A 27323-nucleotide genomic window follows, 5' to 3' on the forward strand; every position below is an offset into this window, starting at 1 on the left:
ACTTTATGCAATCTCATTGGTTTTAACCTTTTACGTAAGGTTGAGTTGAAATTCCTTACTTGGAAAGTAGTCATGTGTTGGCCTTGGCATCCGCAAGGCGGGTATCTGAATTGGCGGCTTTGTCTCACAAAAGCCCCTATTTAATCTTCCATGCTTATAGAGCGGAGTTGAAAACTCGTCAGCAATTTCTGCCAAGAGTGGTTTCATCGTTTCACGTAAACCAGCCTATTGTGGTGCCAGTGGCTACTGACGCCTTGGCGGAATCGAAGTCTCTCGATGTGGTCAGAGCTTTAAAAATCTATGTCGCCAGAACGGCTCAAATTAGGAAAACAGAGGCTCTGTTTGTCCTATGGGCTCCCAACAAGATTGGGGCTCCTGCTTCTAAGCAGACTATTGCACGCTGGATCTGTAATACGATTCCGCAGGCTCATTCTATGGCAGGATTGCCGTTACCGAAATCTGTGAAGGCCCATTCTACCAGAAAGGTGGGCTCATCCTGAGCGGCTGCCCAAGGGGTCTCGGCATTACAGCTTTGCCGAGCTGCTACTTGGTCGGGATCAAACACTTTTGCGAAGTTTTACAAGTTTGATACCCTGGCTGAGGAAGACCTTGAGTTTCATCAATCGGTGCTGCAGAGTCATCCGCACTCTCCCGCCCGTTCTAGAGCTTTGGTATAAACCCCATGGTTCTTGAAACATCCCCAGCATCCTCTAGGACGTATGAGAAAATAGGATTTTAATACCTACCGGTAAATCCTTTTCTCTTACTCCCAGTGCGGGCTGTATCTGCAGTTTGGTTATGGTTACACTCAGGTTGAGTTGAGTTCAGTCAGTCTGTGGCTGATGTTGGTCATGCCGTTGCATGCGTTGTTGTTGGATGCCATGTTGTACGGCGTGTTTGAGATGTGAGCTGGTATGTATCTCACCTTAGTTTAAAAATGTATATAAATCTTTTTCCTTGAAATGTCCGTCTCCCTGGGCACAGTTCCTATAACTGGGGTCTGGAGGAGGGGCATAGAGGGAGGAGCCAGTTCACACCCCTTTTAGAGTCTTGGAGTGCCCATGTCTCCTGCGGATCCCGTCTATACCCCATGGTTCTTGAAGCATCCCCAGCATCCTCTACGGACTAAGAGAAAAGGATTTACAGGTAGGTATTAAAATCCTATTTTTTCCATGTCAACTTTGTTCGTGTCAACCTATTGGCCGGGTCGACCTATTTCTGGTGTCGACCTAAGTGGTGTCGACCCTGGAGTCCGGATACCATTTCCCACAGAATGAGTTACATAAGCATGACCCAGTAGGCCTGAATTAGAGATGGGCGCAATGCCAATGTTTGCGCAGTTGGACGATGTTTCCTCTACTGTACATGTGTCGCCATGGTTTACCGGCGGTGGTCGTACAGAGGGTTTGGACGCAGAGTGGTTGAAAGTCAGGGAGCGTTTAATGGGGGATGGCTTGAGAAACATGGGCGTGCGTCTTTGCATGCAGTTTTACCGCCATCTTACTTCCAATAGACATTCTGCGCAGCAAAAGGGTTGCCCAGAAGTTTGATGGTGCGACCAGTGTGCGCCTGATGCTGTCTTTTTCCGCAAGTGGCGGATTAGAGGCGCAGCCGGTTGGCGGTTGCAGCATTAGCATAACTTCTCCATATCGCAAGGTACAAGACGCAGTTGCAATGGCGTTACGCCCGCATCTGAATCAGGCGTGCGTCACCCTTTACTGTGGTGGTGCAGAGTATAACCACATCAAACTCCCCTCTGCTGCTGAGACTCTGCCCCGGTGGCTGCTGGGAAACACTCTGCAGCCTGGGGAAGGGACAGCAGCACCATGTAGCTAGTCCAAGAGGCCAGTTGTATCCTAGCCATTAGTGCCAGCTGAGGGTTTCTCATAGGGCCGCCATCTTGTGTTGGGCAATCGGATAGCGCAGAAGTGTGAGGCGCTCAGTGCTTCAGGTTTATGTGGTTTGGGCCTGAATAATCAGATTGCTGCACAGTTCTGTGTCATGTATTGAGAAATATTATCCTAATGCCTGTTCCCATGGCTGTAACCCTGATCACACAGCAGCAGGGAGCAGTGACCACAGACGGGCGCGTCACACAGGGAAGTGGGAGGTGCTGCTGAGTGCTTATATAGTGACACAGACACACAGTCATCCAGCAGGAGCAGTCGGGAAAGTGTTTCTCCAGCTGCAGCAGTGATATCATGATGGTGTACTCAGCGATGTGGATCCTGGCTGCCCAGCTCTCCGCGCTGCTCTGCCTGGGGCACACAGGTGAGCCTGGATCACCCTACCCGCTGTATATACAGATGTGTCCTCACTTACCCCTCCTGCTCGCCGGACATACTGTAACTTAACGGCATATGTTCTAAGCTTCAGAGAGTGATAAAGTACAACCAATCCGCTTAACTGTCATTTTTCCAACACAACCTGTAACGTAGCTGTTAGGAGCTAATTAGTACTTTATCTCTCCCCACTTTCTCTCTCTAAGGGGAACATTTACTAAGCAGTGATAAGAGGGGAGAAGTGAGCCAGTGGAGAAGTTGCCCCCATCAACCAATCAGCAGCTCTGTATTATTTTATAGTATGCAAATTTTAGATGTTACTTCAGTGCTGATTGATTGCCATGGGCAACTTCTCCACTGGCTCACTTCTCCACTCTTATCACTGCTTAGTAAATGTCCCCCTAAGGCTTGGCACATCTGCTGTTAGAACGGCATGGAATAATAAGGTGTCGCAATCAATTGCTCTATAGATCCCTACTGTCTAGCCCGTATTATTACACGTAGGGAGCAGGGGATCTCTGATTATTATGCTCCTAGTTTACTGTTAGACCATGGTTATTCAGGGGTAATCGGGGTTTTATTTTACTGATGTATTTGGGCTAAGGTTTATAGCCGTCAGTGCCGGATTAACAACAGGTTAATCGGGGATGTTGCCCAGGTGCCCGCACACCTAGCGACATGGGTGCACTGTGGCATAATGTGAACTGGGGTCTCTGTGTGGCATAATGTGAACTGGGGTCTCTATGTGGCATAATGTGAACTGGGGTCTCTGTGTGGCATAATGTGAACTGGGGTCTCTGTGTGGCATAATGTGAACTGGGGTCTCTGTGTGGCATAATGTGAACTGGGGTCTCTATGTGGCATAATGTGAACTGGGGGCACTACAGTGTGTTTAACACATTTGTGACGCTGGGAGTATTTACACATTATACTGTTATAATAGCATCGCCAATGTGTCCTGTTGACTATATTATTGGTAGTCGCCCCAGGGCACACCCAAACCTTAATCCGACCCTAATAGCCTCCTATAAGCATGCTTCCCTGTGTAAAGGGTACTGGAGGGGTTTGTCAGACACCAATAGTTTGGAGCAAAGGTCCGTGTGTACGCTGTCTTTTCTTTTTCTAAATAGTTCTCATTTTATTTTGTCTTTGTCTCTGGCACATTTTACAGCATGTGAATCATTGGGGCACAGGAATGTGTTTGGCTCGCAGACGGCATAACCTGATTAGATATCCATTAATAACACATCTTAGCCGTGTGTCGCTTATATTATGGCTGTCACTACACAAAGTGTTCTAAGTACTTGTGGTTCCATCCTTTCGCTGGCAGGGGCATAGCAGCCCTGGCCGGCTTAGAAGCAGTGTATACTGTAGCAGGGCAGTCACTACACACCCAGCACTGAGCTTTACAATGTGAACTCTAAAAGCCACGTTGACTGGACAGATAATTATCCTGCAGATCTGAGAAACACATTTTATGTTGCCGTGAATCACTGTCTCTACAAGAGCCTTGCGCAGCTGTCAGCCTCACGTCAGAAGTAATGCAGCCTCTCCAGTCATTATTGTCCGTGTAGATGTAAGTTGTTTTGTGACACAGTATGAAGGTTGATCGGAGTGACCAGACCAGCCCCTGTATTAGCAGCTCAATGCTATTCTTTAGGAAACGACATAAGGCAGGGATGGGGAACCTTCGGTCCTCCAGCTGTTGTTGAACTACACATCCCAGCATGCCATGCAACAGTTTCAGCATGGCCAAATAGCAAAACTGTAGCAAAGCATGCTGGTATGTGTAGTTCAACAACAGCTGGAGGACCGAAGGTTCCCCATCCCTGACATAAGGGATAGTTCTGCAAAAATATTAGTAAAAGTCCTGTTAATAATATCTATATAAACAATGAATTCAGATGTCCTCACTACAATTTCCTTTATTTTTATTCTGTCTATTGCAAACTATTAAAACGCAGTCATGGAACTTTCCTGTATAGATAGACCCGATACGTTATTCAGGGTCCTTGTGGCGCCTTGTGGCGCCCCGGGCAAAGTATAGGGGCGTGGCTTCAAATGGGGGCGTAGTCAGTTACGCCCCCATTTGTGCCCCCACTATGCTGTGCGGTGCGCGATGACGTCATCGCGCACCGCACAACAAAAGTCCTCTCCATGAAGGGAAACTAGACGCTACGCGTCTGGTTCCCTTCAAAGCGGGGGGCACAGTGGCGGATCTTGCCATGGTGCAGCGCCCTCCGGAAGGCGGCGCCTCGGGCAAAAGTCCTGCTTGCCCGTGGCAAGATCCGCTACTGAAGTTATTATTATTACAATGTAGACTAGGTGTATGTGATGCCATACATTGCTCTGTTCAGTGTAAAGCAGTTACTGATATTACGTTATAAATAACATTACACGTCGCATTGAAAGCGTATACTGTAGTATTCCAAAAAGTGTGCAGACTTACAGATAAAAGTTTTCTATCTGTACTCATTAATATTTAGTTAGTTAGAATGCCATATAAGGATCCATGGGATACAGCATGGCTGCAGGTCTGCCCTGAGCTATGTAATTACTGACGCTACCCTGTGCAGTAAGCCCCAGAGGGTACATTTGATGCAGGTTTTTTATATCAATGAGTGATATATTTCAATGTGAGTGATAAATTGCACCAGCCAATCAGCTCCTACCTGACATTTTTTCAAACACGGGTCTATTCATGAAGCAGTGAAAGTGTGCAGAAGTGAGCCTGTGGAGAAGTTGCCCATGGCAACCAATCAGCTGCTCTGTACAGTTGTACTACGGGTTCGGTGCAGGCACAGAATACCAACCGTCAGTACTATGTGCCGCCACATCTCCAACCACACATGAATCAGGGCTAGGGTGTGAGGCTCCGTGATACATGTGAGCTGCAACTTTCCCTAAATACGTTTTCTTTTTCTTTTCTTTTTTTCGTGATATTCTATGTTTTGGGGTTTTTGTGTATTTTGTTTCAGCCATGACTTTATATCATCTGACAATGTTATTTATTGTCGGTGCAAAAGAGCATCTCTTTGGCTAGAACTGTACACACTGCAGCTGTGTTGTATACATCGGGTTGCTACAATAAATGTCTTGTAGATAATGTTACTTGGCTGAAAAGCACAGATGACGTCCGAAAGATAAAGCAATTGGGGTCATTCTGAGTTGATTGCTCGCTAGCAACTTTTTGCAGCGCTGCGATCAGGTTAAAACTCGGCAAAACTGCGCATGCGTATGCACCATTGCGGTGCATTGCGCGCAGGCGCGTCGTATGGGTACAAAGAAGATCGGTGCTGGGCGATGGATTTAACGAAGAATCCATTCGCACAGCCGATCGCAAGGTGATTGACAGAAAGAGGGCGGTTATGGGTGTCAACTGACCGTTTTCTGGGAGTGTTTGGGAAAACGCAAGCGTTAGCAGGACGGGTATCTGACGTCAATTCTGGGACCAAAAAGACTGAAGTGATCGCAGCGGCTGAGTAAGTCAAGGGCTACTCAGAAACTGCAAAACTGTTTTTGTACCGCTCGGCTGCAAAGGCGTTCGCACACTTCCAAAGTGAAAATACACTCCCCCATAGGCGGCGACTATCTGATCGCAGCGCTGCAAAAATTTGCTAGCGAGCGATCAACTTGGAATGACTCCCAATGTATATAGCCGGAATCCACGCTCAGGCCAATTAATGTATCATCTGTCGGGGTACAAACACTTTAAATTGAAGTAGACAGACCGAATATATATTATAAACGTGTACTCGGCAACTGTGGCTCTCCAGCTGTTGTAGAACTACAGCTCCCAGCCTGTCCTACCAGCCTGAGCCTAGATGTTGTCCACTACTGCTATAGATACTGCAGATGTCCACAACGTTCCAGAGCCGTGTCAATCTAGATACACAGGATCTCCCATTGTAAGCCGCCATGCGGTGTTGTCCTCTTGTTGTCAGCATCTGTAAATAGATCTGGAAAGGTCCAGTGTGACTGTTCAGCATTCTGCTGATGTTGTGTGCTGTGTGTCTGCTGGTGCTTGTTTATGGTACAGAGGGGACAGAGGACGGTACAGCAAAGGGGGAAATGCAGAAGTGTTGCTCTAGTGACTGGAATGTAACAGGACAGAACACTGCTGCCTAAGGAGCTATGCATATATGGAATTATGACCTTGGATGAAGGCAATAGGGCTGTTTATAGGACAGTGGAGTACAAGGAGGGCGGCTTGCCAATATGAATGACACGATTGTTTTATTAAGTCTTACTTATGGCCTGCTTGGCCTGTCTTATTCTAAATAAAACAAATTAATAGTACCACATGGCACATGGCTGCTCCCTACGGGAGGGAGCACCAGGTAATACAACAGAGGGGGAGGGGTTTCCTGAATAGGGGGCGGTCCGTGGGCGTGGAGATGTGATTGCGTCCCCATTACAATGTCCATGTTACAGCCCTGTAGAGTGGGGGCAGGGCTACGACAAGTATATTAGTCGCATAATCGCCCCACCGACTTGTTCAGGGGGAGTGGGTGAAGGTCAGCTTAATTGCTGGAGATTTGCCAACTTTTCTGGGTGGCAGGACAATTTTTCGAGAGCCTCCCGGCAGTTCCAGGAGAGTATCCAAGTATGTAGTATCGTCTAGAATAAAGAGGTCCAGGAACCAAAAATAGCAAAACCATTGTCATGGTAAATTATATGTAAAATGTAGAACTATCGGAGGATGATATTTTGTTGCTATTTCGTGTTTTTACAGGATAGGCACAAATGTCATTTCCTGTGGTTATACACCCTTGTGACACACAACCCACTGACGCGGACTATAGGCCTGACTCAATTATAATGTAAATGTCACCATTACATCCCTTATTGTCAGTTTTCTGTAGTAGATCCTTCAATGGATTTTGACTGATGTGGTCTCTCCGGGATATAACAACATGTGGGAAAATATAAGAACAAGACACCAATGTGTAGTATGTTCCTTCTATTCAATCTTTTTATACAAGGACTAGTAGTGATTATGTGCGTACCCCACTCACACTATAGTCAGATATTTTTAAGCTCATCAAGGTTTCTTTTCTAGTACCAAGGCTTGATTCACTTGAACTACGCCTGGTACAGTAGATATAATCAAATGATATACTGATGGAGCGTACCCCAAAACTCACACTCGCAAGCGGGGTGGTAAACACATCAAGGTATCTTTTCAAGACTTATAAATGTCTAGGTGGAGCGTACCGAAAGACTCACACTCATAGGGGCGATGATACACACATCAAGGTATCTTTAAGGTAACAGGAAAAATCTATGGATCCATTCATGCGTACCCAAACTCACAGTTCTTAAAATCTTCGTACTCCCATCAAGGTATCTTTAAGGTTCAACTTCCCTGTCCAGTATTCTTAGTGGTGACGTTCTTGCCTCCCCAGGTAAAGGAACTCAATCTCCTCAGATTTTATATAGGGGGGTACAGAATTTTATTGACAGTCACGAACATAGACAGATTTGTCTTAAAACCATGAAGACACACAATGTACAAAAATAAAATAGTTCCTGAGCAGAACCGGCAAGAAGAAAGCATTGAAAAGATTCTTTATAAACACTGGAATCTAGTAAAAAATGACCCAGTGATTGGTCCTTTAGTTCCAAGTAAACCAGTACATATTTATCGCAGGGCTCCAAATTTAAAGTCCAAATTGGTGTCAAGCACTTGCAATACCAAAATATCCACATATGGAATCACTTCAAAGGGCTTCTTCAGATGTGGGAGTTGTATGGGTTGTAGGAACATCAAAAGCAACGGGTGTAACAAAATAGAAAAAGTGTCTATTAATGGGAAAGCCATTGAGATAAGGGATTTTATCACTTGCGATACAAAGAATATAGTATATGCTATCACATGCAAGTGTAATCTCACGTATATAGGGCGCACATCAAGACCGTTTAAAATCAGGCTGGGAGAACATATTAGAAATATTAAAAAAGGAATGGACTCCCATTCACTTTCTGCCCATTTTAAATTAGTACATGAGTGTCGCACCTCAGATATCAGTATGTTTTGTGGTCTAAGGCATATAAAAAGCTCTCAACGCAACAATAACACAGCAACAAGCCTGGCCAAAATGGAAATGAACTGCATTTTTAATTATAATACATTACACCCTACAGGTTTAAATAACGATTTTGAGCTTAAATGGTTTATGTGATTGGTTCGTTTTTGAGCTGCAAATTCGGAACAACAATATATAAAAGAACTTTTTTTGTAGAACTGCCTTTTCTCAATGTCCTTTCCATATGTAATATATTATGTATTTCTTATGTATTGCGTTTTTGTACTAAAAAACTCATTCAGTTTGTGTGTTACATCCATTTATAGTACAACTGAAACGGTGAAGTTCGGGACTTTCTAAACTACATTTCCCATGAATCCCGCCGGCGGAAGTGCGATACTTCCGGATATGACAGTTTCCGCCCGGGAGGAAAAAGCACATAAAGACTACGTTTCCCAGAAATCCCAGGAGCGGAAATAACCAACAGAGAGTCTGTTCAATACATATGATGCACTACAATCCCCATGATACTCAGCGGTGCCGCACTTCCGGTCCGGCGTGAACGGGGAAAAAAATGCTTTATTAATGGAAAATCTTTCATATTTTAAAAACATAAATCAACTGATGCTGTGTGTTAATGATATGGATCTTGTAATCCTCTGCGGAAACGGCAAGGAGGAGATATACAAAAAACAAAGATAAAAATAATATTTAATTATGACATCACTTCCTGCCATTTTTTGATTGGACAACTGTCCTTTAAATATCGAGTCACAACCACACTCCACCATGTCTCGATAAAGGCCCAGGCCAGGGCCGAAACGCGTTGACAGGCAGGAGTGTGAGTAGTGACAATTCTTTCCGGATTTTTATATTGAATTTTTATTTTTGATTTTATATTCTATCTAAAGGGGGTATCCCGTTGCTTTTTGGGAACCCCTCCAGCTTTCTTCTTGCCGGTTCTGCTCAGGAACTATTTTATTTTTGTACATTGTGTGTCTTCATGGTTTTAAGACAAATCTGTCTATGTTCGTGACTGTCAATAAAATTCTGTACCCCCCTATATAAAATCTGAGGAGATTGAGTTCCTTTACCTGGGGAGGCAAGAACGTCACCACTAAGAATACTGGACAGGGAAGTTGAACCTTAAAGATACCTTGATGGGAGTACGAAGATTTTAAGAACTGTGAGTTTGGGTACGCATGAATGGATCCATAGATTTTTCCTGTTACCTTAAAGATACCTTGATGTGTGTATCATCGCCCCTATGAGTGTGAGTCTTTCGGTACGCTCCACCTAGACATTTATAAGTCTTGAAAAGATACCTTGATGTGTTTACCACCCCGCTTGCGAGTGTGAGTTTTGGGGTACGCTCCATCAGTATATCATTTGATTATATCTACTGTACCAGGCGTAGTTCAAGTGAATCAAGCCTTGGTACTAGAAAAGAAACCTTGATGAGCTTAAAAATATCTGACTATAGTGTGAGTGGGGTACGCACATAATCACTACTAGTCCTTGTATAAAAAGATTGAATAGAAGGAACATACTACACATTGGTGTCTTGTTCTTATATTTTCCCACATGTTGTTATATCCCGGAGAGACCACATCAGTCAAAATCCATTGAAGGATCTACTACAGAAAACTGACAATAAGGGATGTAATGGTGACATTTACATTATAATTGATTTTTATTCTACAAAAGCGCTGTTGGTGTATATACAGATTTCAAATTTGTGTTTTTGAGAGTTGTTTTTGAGGTGTGGTGACACCTCTTGGTATCTGTTATATCAGTAGCTGCTTGGCGCCTGTCCTGGGACACTCCCAAAAAAATCTTTGTTCTATAGGCCTGACTCGTGTGCAAGTGAAGCAAAGTATCGAGCAACTGGGCAAAACCATGTGCACTGCAGGGGGGAGGGGGAGGGGGGGCAGATGTAACATGTGCAGAGAGAGTTAGATTTGGGTGGGGTGTGTTCAATCTGCAATCTGAATTGCAGTGTAAAAATAAAGCTGCCAGTATTTACCCTGCACAGAAACAGTATAACACACCCAAATCTAACTCTCTCTGCACATGTTATATCTGCCCCCCCTGCAGTGCACATGGTTTTGCCCAACTGCTAACAAAGTTCCTGCTGCGAACAACTCAGAATTTCCCCCCATGTGCACTGCAGGGGGAGGCAGATGTAACATGTGCAGAGGCAGTTAGATTTGAGTGGGTTACATTATTTCTGTGCAGGGTAAATACTGGCTGCTTTATTTTTACACTCAAAGGGGTTACTTCGGTAATTTCAGCTCGCCAACAATTGAATTGCTCCACTGGGCGCCATCTAGTGCTGGCCACGGGGAGAAACAATTGAATTGCCCCCAATGAGTGCAATTATTACTCTCCCTTTGAGTTGGGCCATTACCGGTTCACCACTGCTCAGCAGGCCTGACCGGGAAGGTAGGACAGAGCCCTTAGACCGTGAGTTTCCTCTGAACGTGGGACAGTTTGCACCTATGTGCCTGGATGGTTTGCTACTCTCCACTCCCAGGAGATGCTGTTATGTTGTTTGAGGGGTTTAATTTTGTGTTCTTGCAGCCCGCAGAGCCGCATACTCCTTTACAGTAGCGCTGGCGTTCCTATAGCAGAGGTGGTATGATAAAGCGTGTGCTGAAGAGCACAGAACAAGGGAGGGTTCCCCTGAATCAGTGTTTGTTTACGCAGTTCAGGCACATGTCAGGCAGCTCTCCTCCAGCAGTATAACCTCACCCTCCAGGCTGCACTTACACTAATCCTCCCAATGCAGAGTGATGCAGCAATGCTGACCTAGCACCACCCGGCAGCTCTTTGTTGTCTGACTGCTGTACAGTAAATCCCTTCTGCGGAGTTTACATCTCTGTGTATGGGCTGGCGTCCTGCTCCCTCATAATGCTGCCAGCCTCACCTATTATCCAGGTATGTGCTCATGTCCTAACCTGCGCTCCAGTCTAACGGCAGAGGCTAGGAGCGCTGTAAACATGGGGATGTTTGTCTGGTATAGGCACCAGTGTAGCATGGTGAGACAGTGCGGTATGAGGGGCTCAGTGTAGCATGGTGAGACAGTGCGGTATGAGGGGCTCAGTGTAGCATGGTGAGACAGTGCGGTATGAGGGGCTCAGTGTAGCATGCTGAGACAGTGCGGTATGAGGAACTCAGTGTAGCATGGTGAGACAGTGCGGTATGAGGGGCACAGTGTAGCATGCTGAGACAGGGTGGTATAGGCACCAGTGTAGCATGGTGAAACAGGGTGGTATGAGGGGCTCAGTGTAGCATGCTGAGACAGGGTGGTATGAGGGGCTCAGTGTAGCATGCTGAGACAGGGTGGTATGAGGGGCTCAGTGTAGCATGCTGAGACAGGGTGGTATGAGGGGCTCAGTGTAGCATGGTGAGACAGTGCGGTATGAGGGGCTCAGTGTAGCATGCTGAGACAGTGCGTTATAGGCACCAGTGTAGCATGCTGAGACAGTGCGGTATAGGCACCAGTGTAGCATGCTGAGACAGTGTGGTATGAGGGACTCAGTGTATTTTGCTGACATGATGAGAATATAAAAATAGTCGCAATGTCAGCATGCTTGGCGTTCATCATGTCTACACTGATGAGATGCTGACATGATTGGAATGTTGTCAAAAACGTTTCTGGTGGTACGGTGCTGACTTATCTGGTCTGGCGGTTCCAGTGTGTCTTCTAGGTCCGCTTCCTGCTGATCCAGCGGTGAGTTTCCCCAACCCCTAGCCCTCCCTTCCTGCAGCCTAACCCTAGTGCCTAACCTCTAACCTCCCCTCCTGCAGCCTAACCCTAGTGCCTAACCCCTAACCTCCCCTCCTGCAGCCTAAACCTACCCCTAGTGCCTAACCCCTAACCTCCCCTCCTGCAGCCTAACCCTAGTGCCTAACCCCTAACCTCCCCTCCTGCAGCCTAACCCTAACCTCCCCTGCTGCAGCCTAAACCTACCCCTAGTGCCTAACCTCCCCTCCTGCAGCCTAACCCTAGTGCCTAACCCCTAACCTCCCCTCCTGCAGCCTAACCCCTAACCTCCCCTCCTGCAGCCTAACCCCTAACCTCCCCTCCTGCAGCCTAACCCTAACCTCCCCTGCTGCAGCCTAACCCTAACCTCCTCTCCTGCAGCCTAACCCTAGTGCCTAACCCCTAACCTCCCCTCCTGCAGCCTAACCCTAGTGCCTAACCCCTAACCTCCCCTCCTGCAGACTAACCCTAACCTCCCCGGCTGCAGCCTAACCCTAACCTCCCCTCCTGCAGCCTAACCCTAGTGCCTAACCCCTAACCTCCCCTCCTGCAGCCTAACCCTAACCTCCCCTGCTGCAGCCTAACCCTAACCTCCCCTCCTGCAGCCTAAACCTACCCCTAGTGCCTAACCCTAACTTCCCCTCCTGCAGCCTAACCCTAGTGCCTAACCTCCCCTCCTGCAGCCTAACCCTAACCTCCCCTCCTGCAGCCTAACCCTAACCTCCCCTGCTGCAGCCTAAACCTACCCCTAGTGCCTAACCCTAACTTCCCCTCCTGCAGCCTAACCCTAGTGCCTAACCTCCCCTCCTGCAGCCTAACCCTAACCTCCCCTCCTGCAGCCTAACCCTAACCTCCCCTGCTGCAGCCTAAACCTACCCCTAGTGCCTAACCCTAACCTCCCCTCCTGCAGCCTATCCCCAACCTCCCCTCCTGCAGCCTAACCCTAACCTCCCCTCCTGCAGCCTAACCCTAACCTCCCCTCCTGCAGCCTAACCCTAACCTCCCCTCCTGCAGCCTAACCCTAGTGCCTAACCCCTAACCTTCCCTCCTGCAGCCTAACCCTAGTGCCTAACCCCTAACCTCCCCTCCTGCAGCCTAACCCTAGTGCCTAATTCCTAACCTCCCCTCCTGCAGCCTAACCCTAGTGCCTAACCCCTAACCTCCCCTCCTGCAGCCTAACCCTAACCTCCCCTGCTGCAGCCTACCCCCAACCTCCCCTCCTGCAGCCTACCCCCAACCTCCCCTCCTGCAGCCTACCCCCAACCTCCCCTCCTGCAGCCTACCCCCAACCTCCCCTCCTGCAGCCTAACCCTAACCTCCCCTCCTGCAGCCTAACCCTAGTGCCTAACCCCTAACCTCCCCTCCTGCAGCCTAACCCTAACCTCCCCTCCTGCAGCCTAACCCTAACCTCCCCTGCTGCAGCCTAACCCTAACCTCCCCTCCTGCAGCCTAAACCTACCCCTAGTGCCTAACCCTAACTTCCCCTCCTGCAGCCTAACCCTAGTGCCTAACCCCTAACCTCCCCTCCTGCAGCCTAACCCTAACCTCCCCTCCTGCAGCTTACCCCCAACCTCCACTCCTGCAGCCTAACCCTAGTGCCTAACCCCTAACCTCCCCTCCTGCAGCCTAACCCTCTCCCACAGCCTAATTCTAACCCTCTGGTCCTTGAAGAATGCCGGCATTTCACGTGATGACATTGTAAATAAGTCGACATTCTGCAGATGTCAACATGCTGCATATGTGATGCTGACGTTATGACTGCATCTCGTGCAGGAGAATGCAACTTACCTGTTCCATAGCATTGATTTCATGTATAGACATGAGGGATAGAGTAGTGCAGGAGGATTGGCCATTGTGCATGTCCTGTTAGGTAAGCAATGTCTGGTCAGTCACTGGGCTGTGTGGACTCTTGTAGCTGGCACTGCAGGCAGTTTCTCTCATTTATTCCCTCCCTTCTGGCACATGTTACTCTTCTGACATTGGATAATCCTTTTATTAATGATTATGGACCGTGCTGCATGACATAAGGCAGACGTCCCACCCAAGCAGCACACACAGGTGTCTGTGGGAGGGGAAACAGCGCCACACAGAGGCCAGAGCATGTCAATGACTGTAATGCAGATTTTATAGGATCATTGTTTATTTATTAACAGTTTCTTATACAGCGCAGCATATTCCATTACGCTTTACAATTGGAAACGACCGTAATAGAACAAATTGGGTAAAAACAGACAGACATAGAGGTAGGAGGGCCCTGCTCGCAAGCCTACAATCTATAGGTTACACTATATATTTTACTCCGTCCTCAGAACATTCTTTTGGCGCTCACAGTCTACGTCTGGCACTCACTGGGGGCTACTTGTGACCTCCTTTAATTTAACCCCCCAGCAGGTTTCTAACTGTGAGGAAATTCATGCAGGCATCCACAATAAATTGATCACTGCTGATCTGTATAACTGAGCTGCAGAGAGCAGGCAGGGGTGTACGGCTTTAAAAGGAAGAGGGTATGTGTGGGGTCCAGTCCTGGCCACTATCCTGATGGGCCAGATGTACTAAGCCTGAAAAGTGATAAATATCACAGTGATAAAGTACCAGCCAATCGGCTCCTAACTGTCATTTTTCAAACACAGCCTGTAACATGGCAGTTAGGAGCCGATTGGCTGGTGCTTTATCACAGTGATATTTATCACTTTTCAGGCTTAGTACATCTCCCCAGATATGTGGCCAAGCCTCCTTATCATTCTTGTGTCGCAGTGCCCTGACCTTTTTCCTATCGATGGCAGGCCACCAATGCCACCTCATCAGGGGCAGTAGCCTGATGTTGTCGGCCTGCGCATACGCAGAACTCAGCTCTCAATGGCTAAACCATCTATGGGTTTGTGCCGATGGTTTAAACCCATCGGCCAGTGATGGTAGAGGCATCGACTACCATCAGTACCTGATTCCGACGGGCGAGCGGAATGCCTTTGGGTGCAGTAGCAATGTTTACCTGCCCTGTACAGATACAGAAAGCGAGAGAGAACTGGCTACAGTCATTCCCCTCACATAGGTCAGCAGACATTTTGGGGAAGTGCAGAGGCCCAGGGGGCATGGCTGTGTCCTGAGCAGACTGTGAGAATGACTCGGTGTCATACCCGGTGTCTTATGACACAGTAGCAGGGCATGCTGGGTAGTTGTATAGCAGAGGACACAAACTGTCACGTGTTATACAGTTTTTGGCCTTTATTTTTGCGGTCTGGCACCTATAGTATAAAGATACTGGTGCGGTGACTTTCCCTGAGTGCTAACACCTGAGAGGAGATGTTTTACTTTCTCACCCTACGTTCATGAAAACCCACGGCGCTGGTCATGGCGATTATTTTAATACTTACAACCTTTTTTTCTTTTTCTTTTTACATCAACTTTTTGTTTTCTAACCGGAAGTATCTCTGTTTTTGTTTTGATATGCCTATATTTAGCTAATAATCCCATTACAACATTAACATAATAGAGTACAGTTATGTTGTCACGCCTTGCTGACAGGAATGTGAGCATTATCCGTGTCACCGTTGTCACCTAGAATGTACTGGATAAATGACAACTAGAAGCTCAATGGTTGCTACAGTATTTTCTGCTTCCCCCTCTTCCTGCCGATGCACTGTAGCACACCTGCCAGGTGAGTGGCTAACATTGTCTGTGTGCAGGAAGGTCCGCTTTACACCAGGCCTTGTCATCATCTGGCGGTGCTGACCATCCGCAACGTATTCTGGTTTGACGGGTCCAGGGTCTGCATTGTTGGATGCAGACTTACTGGATCCAGATGTCAAACCATAGCGACCACTCAGACACTTGGTTTCATTGCCTAATTTGCAGCAGTCAGATAAAAGCTGCTTTCTGATTAGTTGATGTAACTATAATGTCCGTATAGCATTCCCCTACTTTCTCCCAACCAAATACAGTATCCAAGTAACACACAACGTGAAAATGCCGCCTGTCGTTCTGCACAGAACAAAGATGTGACAATATCAGGATGGTGATTACCTGTGTAATAGGGAGGAGGGAGGGAGGAACGTACTTGGTAATATTGCTTCCTACCTCCTATTAGATAAATATCTCCTTTTATGTGTCCGTATGTTTTATTTAAGTTATGAGTAGTAATATCTTATTTGATACATATGCTTATGTTCTAATCTATGCCCTTACTCATTGGATGAGGAGATAAACAAATGTGTATTTATTTTCAGCAGAGGAGATTCCTATAGCGGATGACTTCAACATGTTCCAAAGAGAGGTCATACCCAGTTTTCCAGTGGGTCAAAGAATAGGTACTTATCTATTATTATTCTTATTGATATATATTTCTGCAGATAGTTTAAAACCATCAACCATCGATGCTACAGTCATTGATGGTCATCACTAAGCTGAGCGCACAAAGTGTCCTAAGGAGGCTCGAGACGGCAGCTTTGTAGGTTGCAGGATGCCATTCCAGGAAACTTGCATGCCCAGTGCATGTGCCACAGGGCTGTGACGATGATGACCGCCCCTAGTTACCACCCTGGCTGTATAAACTGGTGGTTACATCCTTGAAATGTCTAAAACAGGCATTCCCAACCTCGGTCCTCAAGGCACACTAACGGTCCTGGTTTTAGTGATATCCAGGCTTGAACACAGGTGACTTAATTGGTACCTCAGTTATGTTGATTTAACCATCTCTGCTGAAGCCTGGATATCACTAAAACCTGCACTGTTGGTGTGCCTTGAGGACCGCGGTTGGGAATGCCTGATCTAAAAGGTGGCGTAAAACGTGTCCCGCTAGCTCAGAGAGACATCTCCTCTTTGGTGGTCTTCGTAAAATGAGTGCAGTGCAATCATACGATCTTTGTAGCCGATCGGTCCCTAATGGAGGGGTCTTCTCTCTACCCCTGCTACCCACATCAGCAGCTTAATAGCTCTACTACTGGCTATGCTGCTATGAGGTTTGGTACAATGTCTGACAGGCACAACTGTTGCCTCCTGCTGTCTCCATGCTGGTTTTATAATGTGATTGACCAAGTTACGGAGTCTGTAGCTTGGATAATGTAAGCTCCTTTATTCAGAGGTCTCTAACGTAGCACACGAATGATCAGATAAACCAGGTGTCCTCAAGAAAAGAGTTTGGGAAGAGCTGTCCCTGAGAGGTGGAGATAAGGCACTCGGATGCTGGTTATGCTTGTGTCCGTATCTGTATAGCATGAAGCTTCTCTCTCTGAGCTTAGTACTTTTTGTGTTTGTTTTCTTCTAGTTCAGCGGCCTCTTCTGAGACAGGGTGAGCAGGTGCTGAGCCCACGTGGCAGGAGACCGGTGTCCTCTTCTACCAACAACCTAAAAGATTTCCCTCCGGGGCGGCCATCCAATTCCAACATTGACAGCATCTGTTGGAGTAGCAGGGTCAAAGTCTCATATGGTCTCCACAACATTCCCCAGACCGGATTCTCACACCTGAGCAGACAAGGGAATGCCATCAATGAGTTGGAAGAAGGGTTTACAAGGTGCTGTCTTCAATCTGATCAACTTCGCTGTGCGGTGGAAGTGGTACGTGTGTAATGCCATACTGGTTTACTCTGATCCCCGACCCACAGAACGCAGTAACTGTTGGCCTCTCTTGGCTTGTGTTAGTCCTCAAAGACCCCTAACAGTCTGTGCTTGAGTATAGGCAGAGCCATCTTAAAGTATAGGCACACTGGGCAGCTGCCCAGGGCCCCACAATTTCAGGAGCCTTCGAACAAGGGCAGGTGATGGTCAAACAATCAGTGTGGCCAGGTAGCATTCTCTACGTGCCTCCCAGCCTGCAGCTAGACAGTGAATGTCTGTCAGCATGCTGATTGGTGGACGGCTGGAGCTATCCACCAATCAGAGTGCAATAGCCGGGAACTGTATGGAAGTATGTAGAGAAACTGCATAGGTCCACGGGGGGATGCAGTCAGCATACCGAAGGATGGGATCCCGGCGCTCAAAAGACCGACGCCGGAATCCCGTCTGCACCAGGAGCAACCGCATCGAAATCCAGACAGGACTCGGGATCCCGGCTTCTAAATACCAATGTCCAGAATCCCAATCCTACTTTCAGAGCCACGTGGGTGGGGTTAGGTTTAGCCGTTAGAAGGGGGTTAGGGTTCGGTAATAGGAAGGTTAGGGTTAGGTGCCGTGGAGGAGGGGTTAGAGTTAAGCACTTAATAGGGAAGGCTAGGCTTAGGCACCTAGCGGGGAGGGTTAGGTTTAGATAGTGGGGAAGGGAGGGTTAGGGTTAGGCACCTACAAGGGAGGGTTAGGGTAGGGAAAAAGGTGAGGGTTAGAGGGCTGTCGGGATTCTGATGGACGGGACTGCCGGCATCCTGTCCATCGGCAAATTATACTGAATCCGACCGCGGGAAGTGCAAGTTAATATTTTTTGTAATTGGTTCTTGTGAACAGGTAGTTCGGGGCCCCAGCTCTAGAAGATCATAGCTGGAATCTGATTGCTTGCTATGGGCAATAGCTCCACATTTATAAACCGGCACCTTAGTAAATATACCCCTTATACAGCGTTTGAGCACCAGTTTGGGAACCATCACTGTACTGTATATGTCTGAGTTTAATATGTGATCTCTTCTAGTGGAAGAATTCTATGGATAATTTCTGCACTGCAGAGTTTACAGTGAAGACGCGCCACTACCACTGCTGCAAGTGGTACGGATCCGAGAGGGAAGCCTGCTTCAGTAACGAGGCCCCAAACCCCAGCTATGACACTCCCACCATGGGCATGCTACAGGAAGCCCGAGACGTACCTGACCTCGGTGACTTAGGTGTCCTGGAAGCCATTGAGCCCTGTCCTCCTAACTCGCCCACGTGCCAGGACATCAAGAAGAAGCCAGGCCTGGCATTTCCTCCAGGAAAACCTAAATCCAGCAATATACAGAACATCTGCAAGCTGGGCAAATACCGTCTGCACACTGACAAAGCACTGTCCCAGAGAGGCTATGGCTTCCCTACATACTCTCCGCGCCAGACCAAGGCCATCAACCGCTTGGAGAAAGAGTACAAGAAATGCTGCAAGAGGAACGATGAGGCCTGCACGCAGTCTGCGGTCAGTGAGCTACCTGTTCATATAGAGGAAGGATTTAAAAAAAAAAAAAAATCAAAAAATATTTTTATAGTTGAGGGTGAAATTCACAATGTAATCTTCCTCTGGTTGTCATAGAAACATAGAATTTGATGGCGTATAAGAACTATTTGGCCCATCTAGTCTGTCTTTTAAGAGTGCGGTTATTAGCGTTAGGGGTTTGGTTAGGTTTGATAATGATCAATGCTTTTGTGGTGGCATTTCTCGGCTTGCCATATGTCTAGTACATCCATCTGCCTCTTCAGTTTGTCATGGCAGCTTCCATATGTTATACATGTAATAACACAACCACTACCCTAGATACAAAAAACAAACAAACCTATTATGATCATAACCAGTGGATGGGTCATGTTGGAATATGGTAGAACTGTAATTTGGCTGGTGGCCAGGTCATGTCTGTATAGAGTGTTCTAGATGAGTATCATGGTTATATCCAGTGGTCAGGTCATGTTGAGTAGGTGTAGTAACACATTTGTGTAGAATGTAATAGAATAAAATTGTGATCATGTGCATTGGTCAAGGGCCATGCCAACACGCAACGGCCGCTCCTGCTCTGTATCTGGGACAAGCTGATGATCTTTTCTAATGGTGACCATACCGGTGGTCTGGTCATGTTGGATGGTGCTGCGTCCTGTGTCTATGTAGACTGTTATATGGCCAGTCACATAGGGGGGGGGGGATGTAATAGCCTGTGAGATGCAGGCATTTGTCTTGTTGATATCTTCTGTTCCTCTCTTTGTGATGTTTTCCTCCTTATTACACAGTGGGAGAAAGTCCTGGCCAGGTTCTGCGCAGAAGAGATGGCAGTGAAGACGGTTCCCCATGTCTGCTGCAGCGATGACGACCAAGTTATGTATCACTGCTTTGCCAAGGAGGCCCCATACCCGGAGTACGACAGAGAGGTGGAGGCACTGGACCTTGGCACCATGACGGAGGACATCCTAGAGAAGCTGTGCGGAGAGTTCAAGCTCTTCACTAAGAAGTAAGTCCTTCAGGTGCACAGCCTACCAGAGTAGCTACTGCACCGGCCCACATTCTGTCCCATTTGCCTTATACCGCCGCCCTTATAAGTTAGATTTATGTGGGGAAGACATATGGCTTCCATGCTGGTAAATGATCTGCAGCAATGTTACTTTCAAAGTGACCTCTTTCCGTCCTTATAGGGATTTCTGAGAAACAAGAATGATTGTCGTTGGGAAATGTATCAAAGCTTGGAGTGAGAGATAAAGTACTGTACCAGCCAATCAACTCCTGTCATTGTTTAAACACAGCCTGTAAGATGACAGGAGCTGATTGGTTGATCATTTATCTGTCTCAAAGATTTGATACATCTCTCCATATTCAGTCACAGGCTGGTGCTTTTCATTAAATTGCATAGAATACATGTATTGTGCAATTCAGTGTTACATGAAATGTAAATGTGAATATTGTCCTTTCTTAGGGGTCTATTTACTAAGCCTTCAATGGAGATAAAGTACTCTCCAATCAGCTTTAGCTGCCATGTTACAGGCTGGGTTTGAAAAGTGACAGGAGCTGATTGACTGGTACTCTCTCTCCGTCCACTTTATCTCCATCAAGTCTTAGTAAATATACCCCTTAGTATTCTGAATGCAGACATTGCTGCCACAAGAGCTGCATTGTAGCAAGGGTTTCATCTGAATGTTGCATTTTGCTGGGGGCTAAATGTGTTTCTCTCTCTCCAGGAGACGGCTCCCCCTGCTGGTGACCAACCTCAAGGATCTGTGCTGCAGTCTCCCCCAGGACAGGAAGCTGGGGTGCGCAGGAGAGCAGGTGAGGATTTATGTGGTAGGACACAGTATATTACTCTATGGTAAGTACAGTCAGGGCCGGTTCCGGGGCTTCTGGCGACCCGGGCTGCATTAGGGGGCGTGGCTTCGTACAGGGGCGTGGTCATTTACGCCCCCTGTACAGACTGAAATGATGTGCGGTGCGCAATGACGTCATCGCGCACCGCACAGTAAAGGACCTCTCCACGAAGGGAAATTAGACGCGTATGCGTCTAGTTTCCCTTCCCAGCGGCAGCGGCCAGCGGCAGCAGGGGGGCAGCGAGGGGCACACAGCAGCAGCGGATCTTGCCCTGGTGCTGTGCCCTCCGGATGGCGCCCTGCGCCCTCCGGAAGGCGGCGCCCCGGGCAAAAGTCCTGCTTGCCCGTGGCAAGATCCGCTACTGAGTACAGTCCAAGGTATTGCCAGGGTTAGAGAGACACGGGGGCACATACACGTACCCACATTTAACCGATTTATTATCGCGGCTGGCTGCAAAGTTTCTGGTATCCGATCAGCCGCTGAATTTTAGCTGCAGTGATTTTCAATAGGATTTAATGCAGCTTTTTTCTCGCAGCCCCAGAGCAGGTGCAAAGTCGGGGGAAGTCGCTATTTTAAGGTAAAAATGTTGGGACTTGGTTCCAGGGCTGGATTTAGGCTTGTGGGGGCCCCAGGGCAACTAAGTTGTGTGCCCCCCTCCGGTAAAATGGCCCCTTTTTTTTGCCCCCTTCCCCAATTTGGCCACAGTGCCCCCTGTATGCTGTAAAGTGCACTAATACCGCTTAATGATTAATTAGGTGGTTAGAAGTTTTTAATTCGCTTAATTTGGTTAATAATTGTCTGACATTTATGGGGTGAAATTCTGCAAAGTGCAGAATAATGGTTTAAAAGATGTGGGACAGGTACTAAATAGGGAGGTGCTGTATGGATAGGACAGGTGTTTTTTAACATTGCAGGTGGGATTTACAGGTGTTTTTTAAACAATGTTTAAAAGTGTCTTTAAAATTACTCTAAAATGAGATTTTAAAGACACTCCTAATGTAACTAGAGCTTTTATTTGCAACCTGGCTTTCTATCATTTTTTCAATGCTGTTAAAAAGGGGAATTTAATACCTACCGGTAATTCCTTTTCTCGTAGTCCGTAGTGGATACTGTGAATTGAAGATTACCATGGGGTATAGATCGGGTCCATTGGAGCCTGGTACTTTAAGAAATTAATAGTGTGTGCTGGCTCCTCCCCTCTATGCCCCACCTAGCAGACTCAGTCTAGGAAAACTGTGCCCGAGGAGACAGACATACTTTGAGGGAAGGATATAACACAAACAGCGGTGAGGTAACGAACCAACACACAACAATAACAAGGACAGCAGAGCTAACCAGAACAGCGGAAAGCAACGCTAACTATAGAAGGATAGCAACGCTAATCAAACATGGCACAGGGAAAGCAACAGCAAACCCAACCAAGAACACTTACAACCAGGTAAGCAGGAAACGAAGCACTGAGGCGGGCGCCCAGTATCCATTACGTACCACGAGAAAAGGAATTACCGGTAGGTATTAAATTCCCCTCACAGCGGTAGAACCGCTGACTGTGCTCCCCCTTCACTATAACCCCCTGGTACCAGATATCATTGGTGATTCAGTGGGTCCTGTGGAGGAGCAGTCTCCGCATGCAGCAGGAAATGGTGCCTCTGGTCCCGCTCTCCGGGAAGCCCCGCCCCCTTAATGGCGCACGGTTCCTCTAAATTATTTATACTGGCATCTCCATTATATAAAAAAAGCGAGTGCGCAACCCGCTTTTTTTAGTATATTGCCAGTGTGGGTAACCAGCGGGCACCGCAGCCCGTAGCTGGGTGATCGCTCTCCCTTCATGCCGCTAACTCGGACCCCGGCGTATTACTCACCGCACCGCATCCTTTGGCATCTGTTAGGGGTGGCGGCATGGCGCCGGCGTGGGCTCACACCCGAGGGGTATGAGAAACATCACCTCAGGAGCTCAGTGTCCTGTCAGTGGGGATACGAAACATTAACTCTGAGGAAGTTGGTTCGGTCCCACCCCCCCCCCCCCACCACCTAAGTCCCACGACGCAGGCGGAATGTTTGCCAACCAGTGCTGCCTGAAAATAACAAACTAAAATGCATTTCTGAAGAAAACTCTCTGGAGAGCAACAGAATGCACCTGGCTCCTTGGGCACATTTTCTAAACCAAGTCTGCTAGGAGGGGCATAGAGGAGAGGAGCCAGCACAGTATTAATTTATTAAAGTGCCAGGCTCCAATGGACCCAATCTATACCCCATGGTAATCTAGTATTCCCCAGTATCCAATAGGACGTTAGAGAAAAATAGAAAATCAGCCCTTTGAAAGCTTTAAAGAGCCCCTTATCCAAATAACTGGCATGTCATGGTGGACACATCTGGCCCGCCAGTTTCCTGGGAATTTTGGTGCACTTGGGCTTTGCTTTCCCTCTCATTTCTACAGTTGAAATTCCCTGCACAACCCCTCAGCTCCTTCCAATACTACCAGATACGGCACTTCCTACACACTGTGCCACAACAATCACTTCTTTTTTTTTTTTTTATAGAATATTTTATTAGGTAAGGCAGAATCAGGTTACATCAAGATAAGCATCATGGATGCTGGAAAACCCCAATCAATACAATGTTAGCAATTGTAAACAGTAAACTGAGGTTGAGGTCCAGTGGATATCGTCAAACAATCAGTACAGATGTAACATGTTAAGTTACTGAAGCGAAACATAATACTTTGTCTATGTGAAGAAGAATACACTAGTCAACATTTTAAACAGTATATAACAGAATATAAAAGTAAATACACTGAGCTGTAAAGAACATTCAAAGAGGGAAACGAGAGTAGAGAGGAAATAAGGAGGGAGAGAGAAAGGGGGGAAGAAAAAGAAAATGGGGGGGGGGGGGGGGGTCAGAAAATATGGAATCAGAGAAGCAGAAGTAAGATAAAAGTATAGGGGGGGGGGGGGTTTGCCAGTCGAGGTGTGTGCACCCCATCAAGATGGCGTAGAAGTCCATAATATAAGATCAGATGGTTGACAAGGGAGGTTCAGCGTCATTGTGGGCGGTCCAAGGTGACCAGACGCGAACAAATTGAATCGGGGTGTCATGGATAACTGAGGAGATCCGCTCCAGTCTGTATGTCGACCATATGGCATTAATGACAGCAGGGAGGGGAGGAGGGGCAGTAGATTTCCAATGTGCTGCTATTCGACATTTAGCGGTGTTGAGTATATGATTAACAATCACTTCTTAGTACCTTCACCATCTATGAACGCCTTTGTAGGTTCCTCCCCGCGTCCAAAGGAATGATCTCCCAAGTTTACGGTATCCTTATTGATGTTGCTCCTCCCAGTAGTAGCCCTCACGATTCCTTTTGGGAGGCGGTCTTCAGCCCCCCATCATATGAGGAACCTTGGGATGACATGAGACACAACTTAAGGACACCTCATACAAATTATGCTACCGCTGGTACTATACCCCGGTAAGGCTCTCGCAAATGTTTCCTTCTGCCTCACCCCTTTCCTGGAGATACTGTGGCCTCCTAGGTTTACTCTTACCCATGTCTGGTGGACCTGTCCAGTCCATAACCTTATAAATAGCTTATTTGAAATCCCAATCCCACGGGATCCGTGGATCTTTCCCCTCTTCTGATCTCTCCAAGCTCTCTGTGAAGCTATTACCGTCCCACATTCTAGTAGCTGCCAAATAATTAATAGCTCGTAATTGGAAAAACCCTCTCCCGCCATCCTCTCTGCCTTACAATTGCTAATTTGGCATATTGCCGAAATGGAAAATAACACTTATTATGTCAACGAGAGGGGCCATATGTTCACTCAAGTGTGGGCTCTGTGGCTCTCCCACAAAGGACCCCCCTATACCTATCTCCTTCACTGGACCCATGCGTGAAAGGGAGGCCAATAAATCATCTCTTCTCCTTTCCTCGCTCTCTTACCTTGAATAGGTAGTCTTCTTCGTCTCTATAATGATACTTTCGGCATATCATATGATACTTTATCTCCTCAAGTAGTCCTGTAAACCCCCCCCCCACCCACCCACCCACCACCACCACCACCACCACCACCACCACCACCACCACCACCACCCTTACTCCTCTCCATCCCCCCTACCCGGTCCATCTCCCTCCCTATACGTTATTTTCCTTTGGTTCCATTTACATGTTCTGATCACAGTCACTATGGGGGAGACGTACAGTATCAAACCTTCTACAGGAGGGGTTGGGGGGAGTGGACAAGTTGCTCGTAGCAACCAACTTCTAGCTAGCATTTATCAAATACTTCCTATAGAATGCTAGCTAGAAACTCTGCTATGGGCTGCTTTGTCCACTTTCTCACTTCTGCACTCTTTAGAAGATTTTGATAAATCTTCCCCTTTATGAATACATATTATTTTACTTTTAAAGATGATGTGTGTCTGGCTAACCAAGGTGGCATCTGCAGTGTCCTATAGACCCTAAATGTCTAGTCTACGCTTGAAAATTATATAGTTAGTGAAGCAAGACAGTGATGATGCAAGTAATGTGATTTGTAAACCTCCAGTCATGCTGATCGGCCACTAGATGGCGCTCTGTTATCAGGTTACTAGATGCTCAGATGATGGCGTCATGTTTGTACAAAGACTGGAATGAAAAGCCTCAGAGTTCATTAGCAGTACATTTCTCTTACACTAGAAGCAGGGGCGCCAGGATGGTCGGGAGTGGGTACTGATTACCTGGGCCCAGGCCTGGTATTACCCCACCATGCATAGTATTTTGCCGTTTGTGTGACACAGGTGAGGAAGTGTCCAACCTTGGAGAGAGAGAAAGTACCAATCAGCTCCCAATTGTAATTTCTCAAACACAGCCTGTCTCACGGCAGTTAGATGCTGATTGGTTAGTACTTTATCTCTCTGCACGCTTTTATACATCTCACACACATGAACAGAGTATTCAAATAAGTTAAAACAAAATGTGAAATATGTACAAGATGGCTGGAGTCCCCGCGCACAATGTCAGTGACGTCTTATGTGCCGCAGTTTTGTTTGGCTAAGTAGCATAGTAATGTGTTGATTCCGAAACGTGTATCCTTTGAATGCAGTGTGTGAGAGCACCTGGATTTAGTTTGTCTGTCATCCTTCCAGAAAAAGAAGCACATAAAGACTCTGTGCGGTGCCAGGAAGGACTCCTGGAAAGACACTGAGAACTGCTGCAGCAAGGACGAGCAGGAGCGAGACGAATGCTTCAGCTCCTACATGCAGAACGTCTCTGTGGCCGTCATGGGAGGGAATGAGGCGGAATAGGATCATTGCACCATTCCTGCTGGACACAAACCCAGGCGGTGGCAGTCTCCTACATCCGCGCCCACATGGAGGAGTCACCGCCGTTCCCGAGATCAGATGTGCATGGATGAAGATCTGGGACAATATTTGCCACTAATCTCATTTCGCCCGCAGTATAGTATCCATATCCACCGCAGACGTAGTGGTCCAGATTTGCAAGCGGAATCTTTATAATAGCCTGTAGCAAACGCATAAGTACTGAAACAGCACGAGGGACGGGTGCAGCTATTATGGGCCCACAAATGTCTAGCTTTGCCCATGCCTACCATTGTCTTGGTCTTCTCGATTCCCTAACAGCGGGTGGCACAGTTGTAGTTTTATGGTAGAACTGACGTCACTGGCTGCACAACAAAAGTGGGAAAAACACTGGTGGGGAGGGATAGTATAAACAATGTTAGAGACAATTGGTGAAGCGCGGGGTGTGACTCTTGTAAGACGGGCGAGATCAGACCCCCAGTAGCGCCATACTCGTCCAGAGCCATACCTTTGCCTAGGCAGCCGGTTAGATGATGGTCACACTGCCTTTGTGTGTTATAGAGCAATATCTGGGCTGTCCTACTCTCCCACAAGATATGCGCTGGCAGTTTTACCGTGACATATTGATTGACCAGTAGATCATTCTTCCATCATGGAATGACACAACTCTGTAACTAATGAATGGGAAGAAGACCCCTGGCTAATACATAACTGCGTCTATAAGCTCTGCCACTCATACAGAGAACAGTCACCGGTGTCTCTGGCCAGAGATGAGATCTATATGCACAAACCTCTCCGCGCTTTCTTATAACCGCCTTACGGAGCAGCTTCTGCTATAGGTCACATTTGCGCGCTGTTTAGATAGCAAAGCCGGTAAAGAGCGCGTTCGTTAGTGGTCAATTAAGGCTTTTTTTTTATCTTCGTTTTTGTATATGTAAATGCCCATTTGGCAGACGTTCTATTTGGGAATCTTTGAATAAAAACCTTTAAGTGAGGTGTAA

At 47.1% G+C, this 27323-nt stretch overlaps 1 protein-coding gene across 2 annotated transcripts; it reads left to right on the forward strand.

Moving 5' to 3' along the window:
* Positions 1-2135: 2135 nt before the first annotated feature.
* On the forward strand, positions 2136-27323 carry ECM1 (extracellular matrix protein 1). Of its 2 annotated transcripts, none has more exons than XM_063947157.1 (7): positions 2136-2271; positions 16304-16384; positions 17341-17630; positions 18691-19161; positions 19962-20179; positions 20901-20988; positions 26149-27323. In XM_063947157.1, exons 1-7 carry the CDS (start codon positions 2202-2204, stop codon positions 26305-26307), a joined length of 1377 nt encoding a protein of 458 aa, XP_063803227.1. In that variant the 5' UTR covers positions 2136-2201; the 3' UTR covers positions 26308-27323. The 2 variants fall into 2 exon arrangements, with proteins under 2 accessions (XP_063803227.1, XP_063803228.1); XM_063947158.1 differs by having other exon boundaries at positions 16307-16384.

The sequence above is a fragment of the Pseudophryne corroboree genome, chromosome 12 (assembly GCF_028390025.1).
Source record: "Pseudophryne corroboree isolate aPseCor3 chromosome 12, aPseCor3.hap2, whole genome shotgun sequence".
Classification (NCBI taxonomy): Eukaryota; Metazoa; Chordata; class Amphibia; order Anura; family Myobatrachidae; genus Pseudophryne; species Pseudophryne corroboree.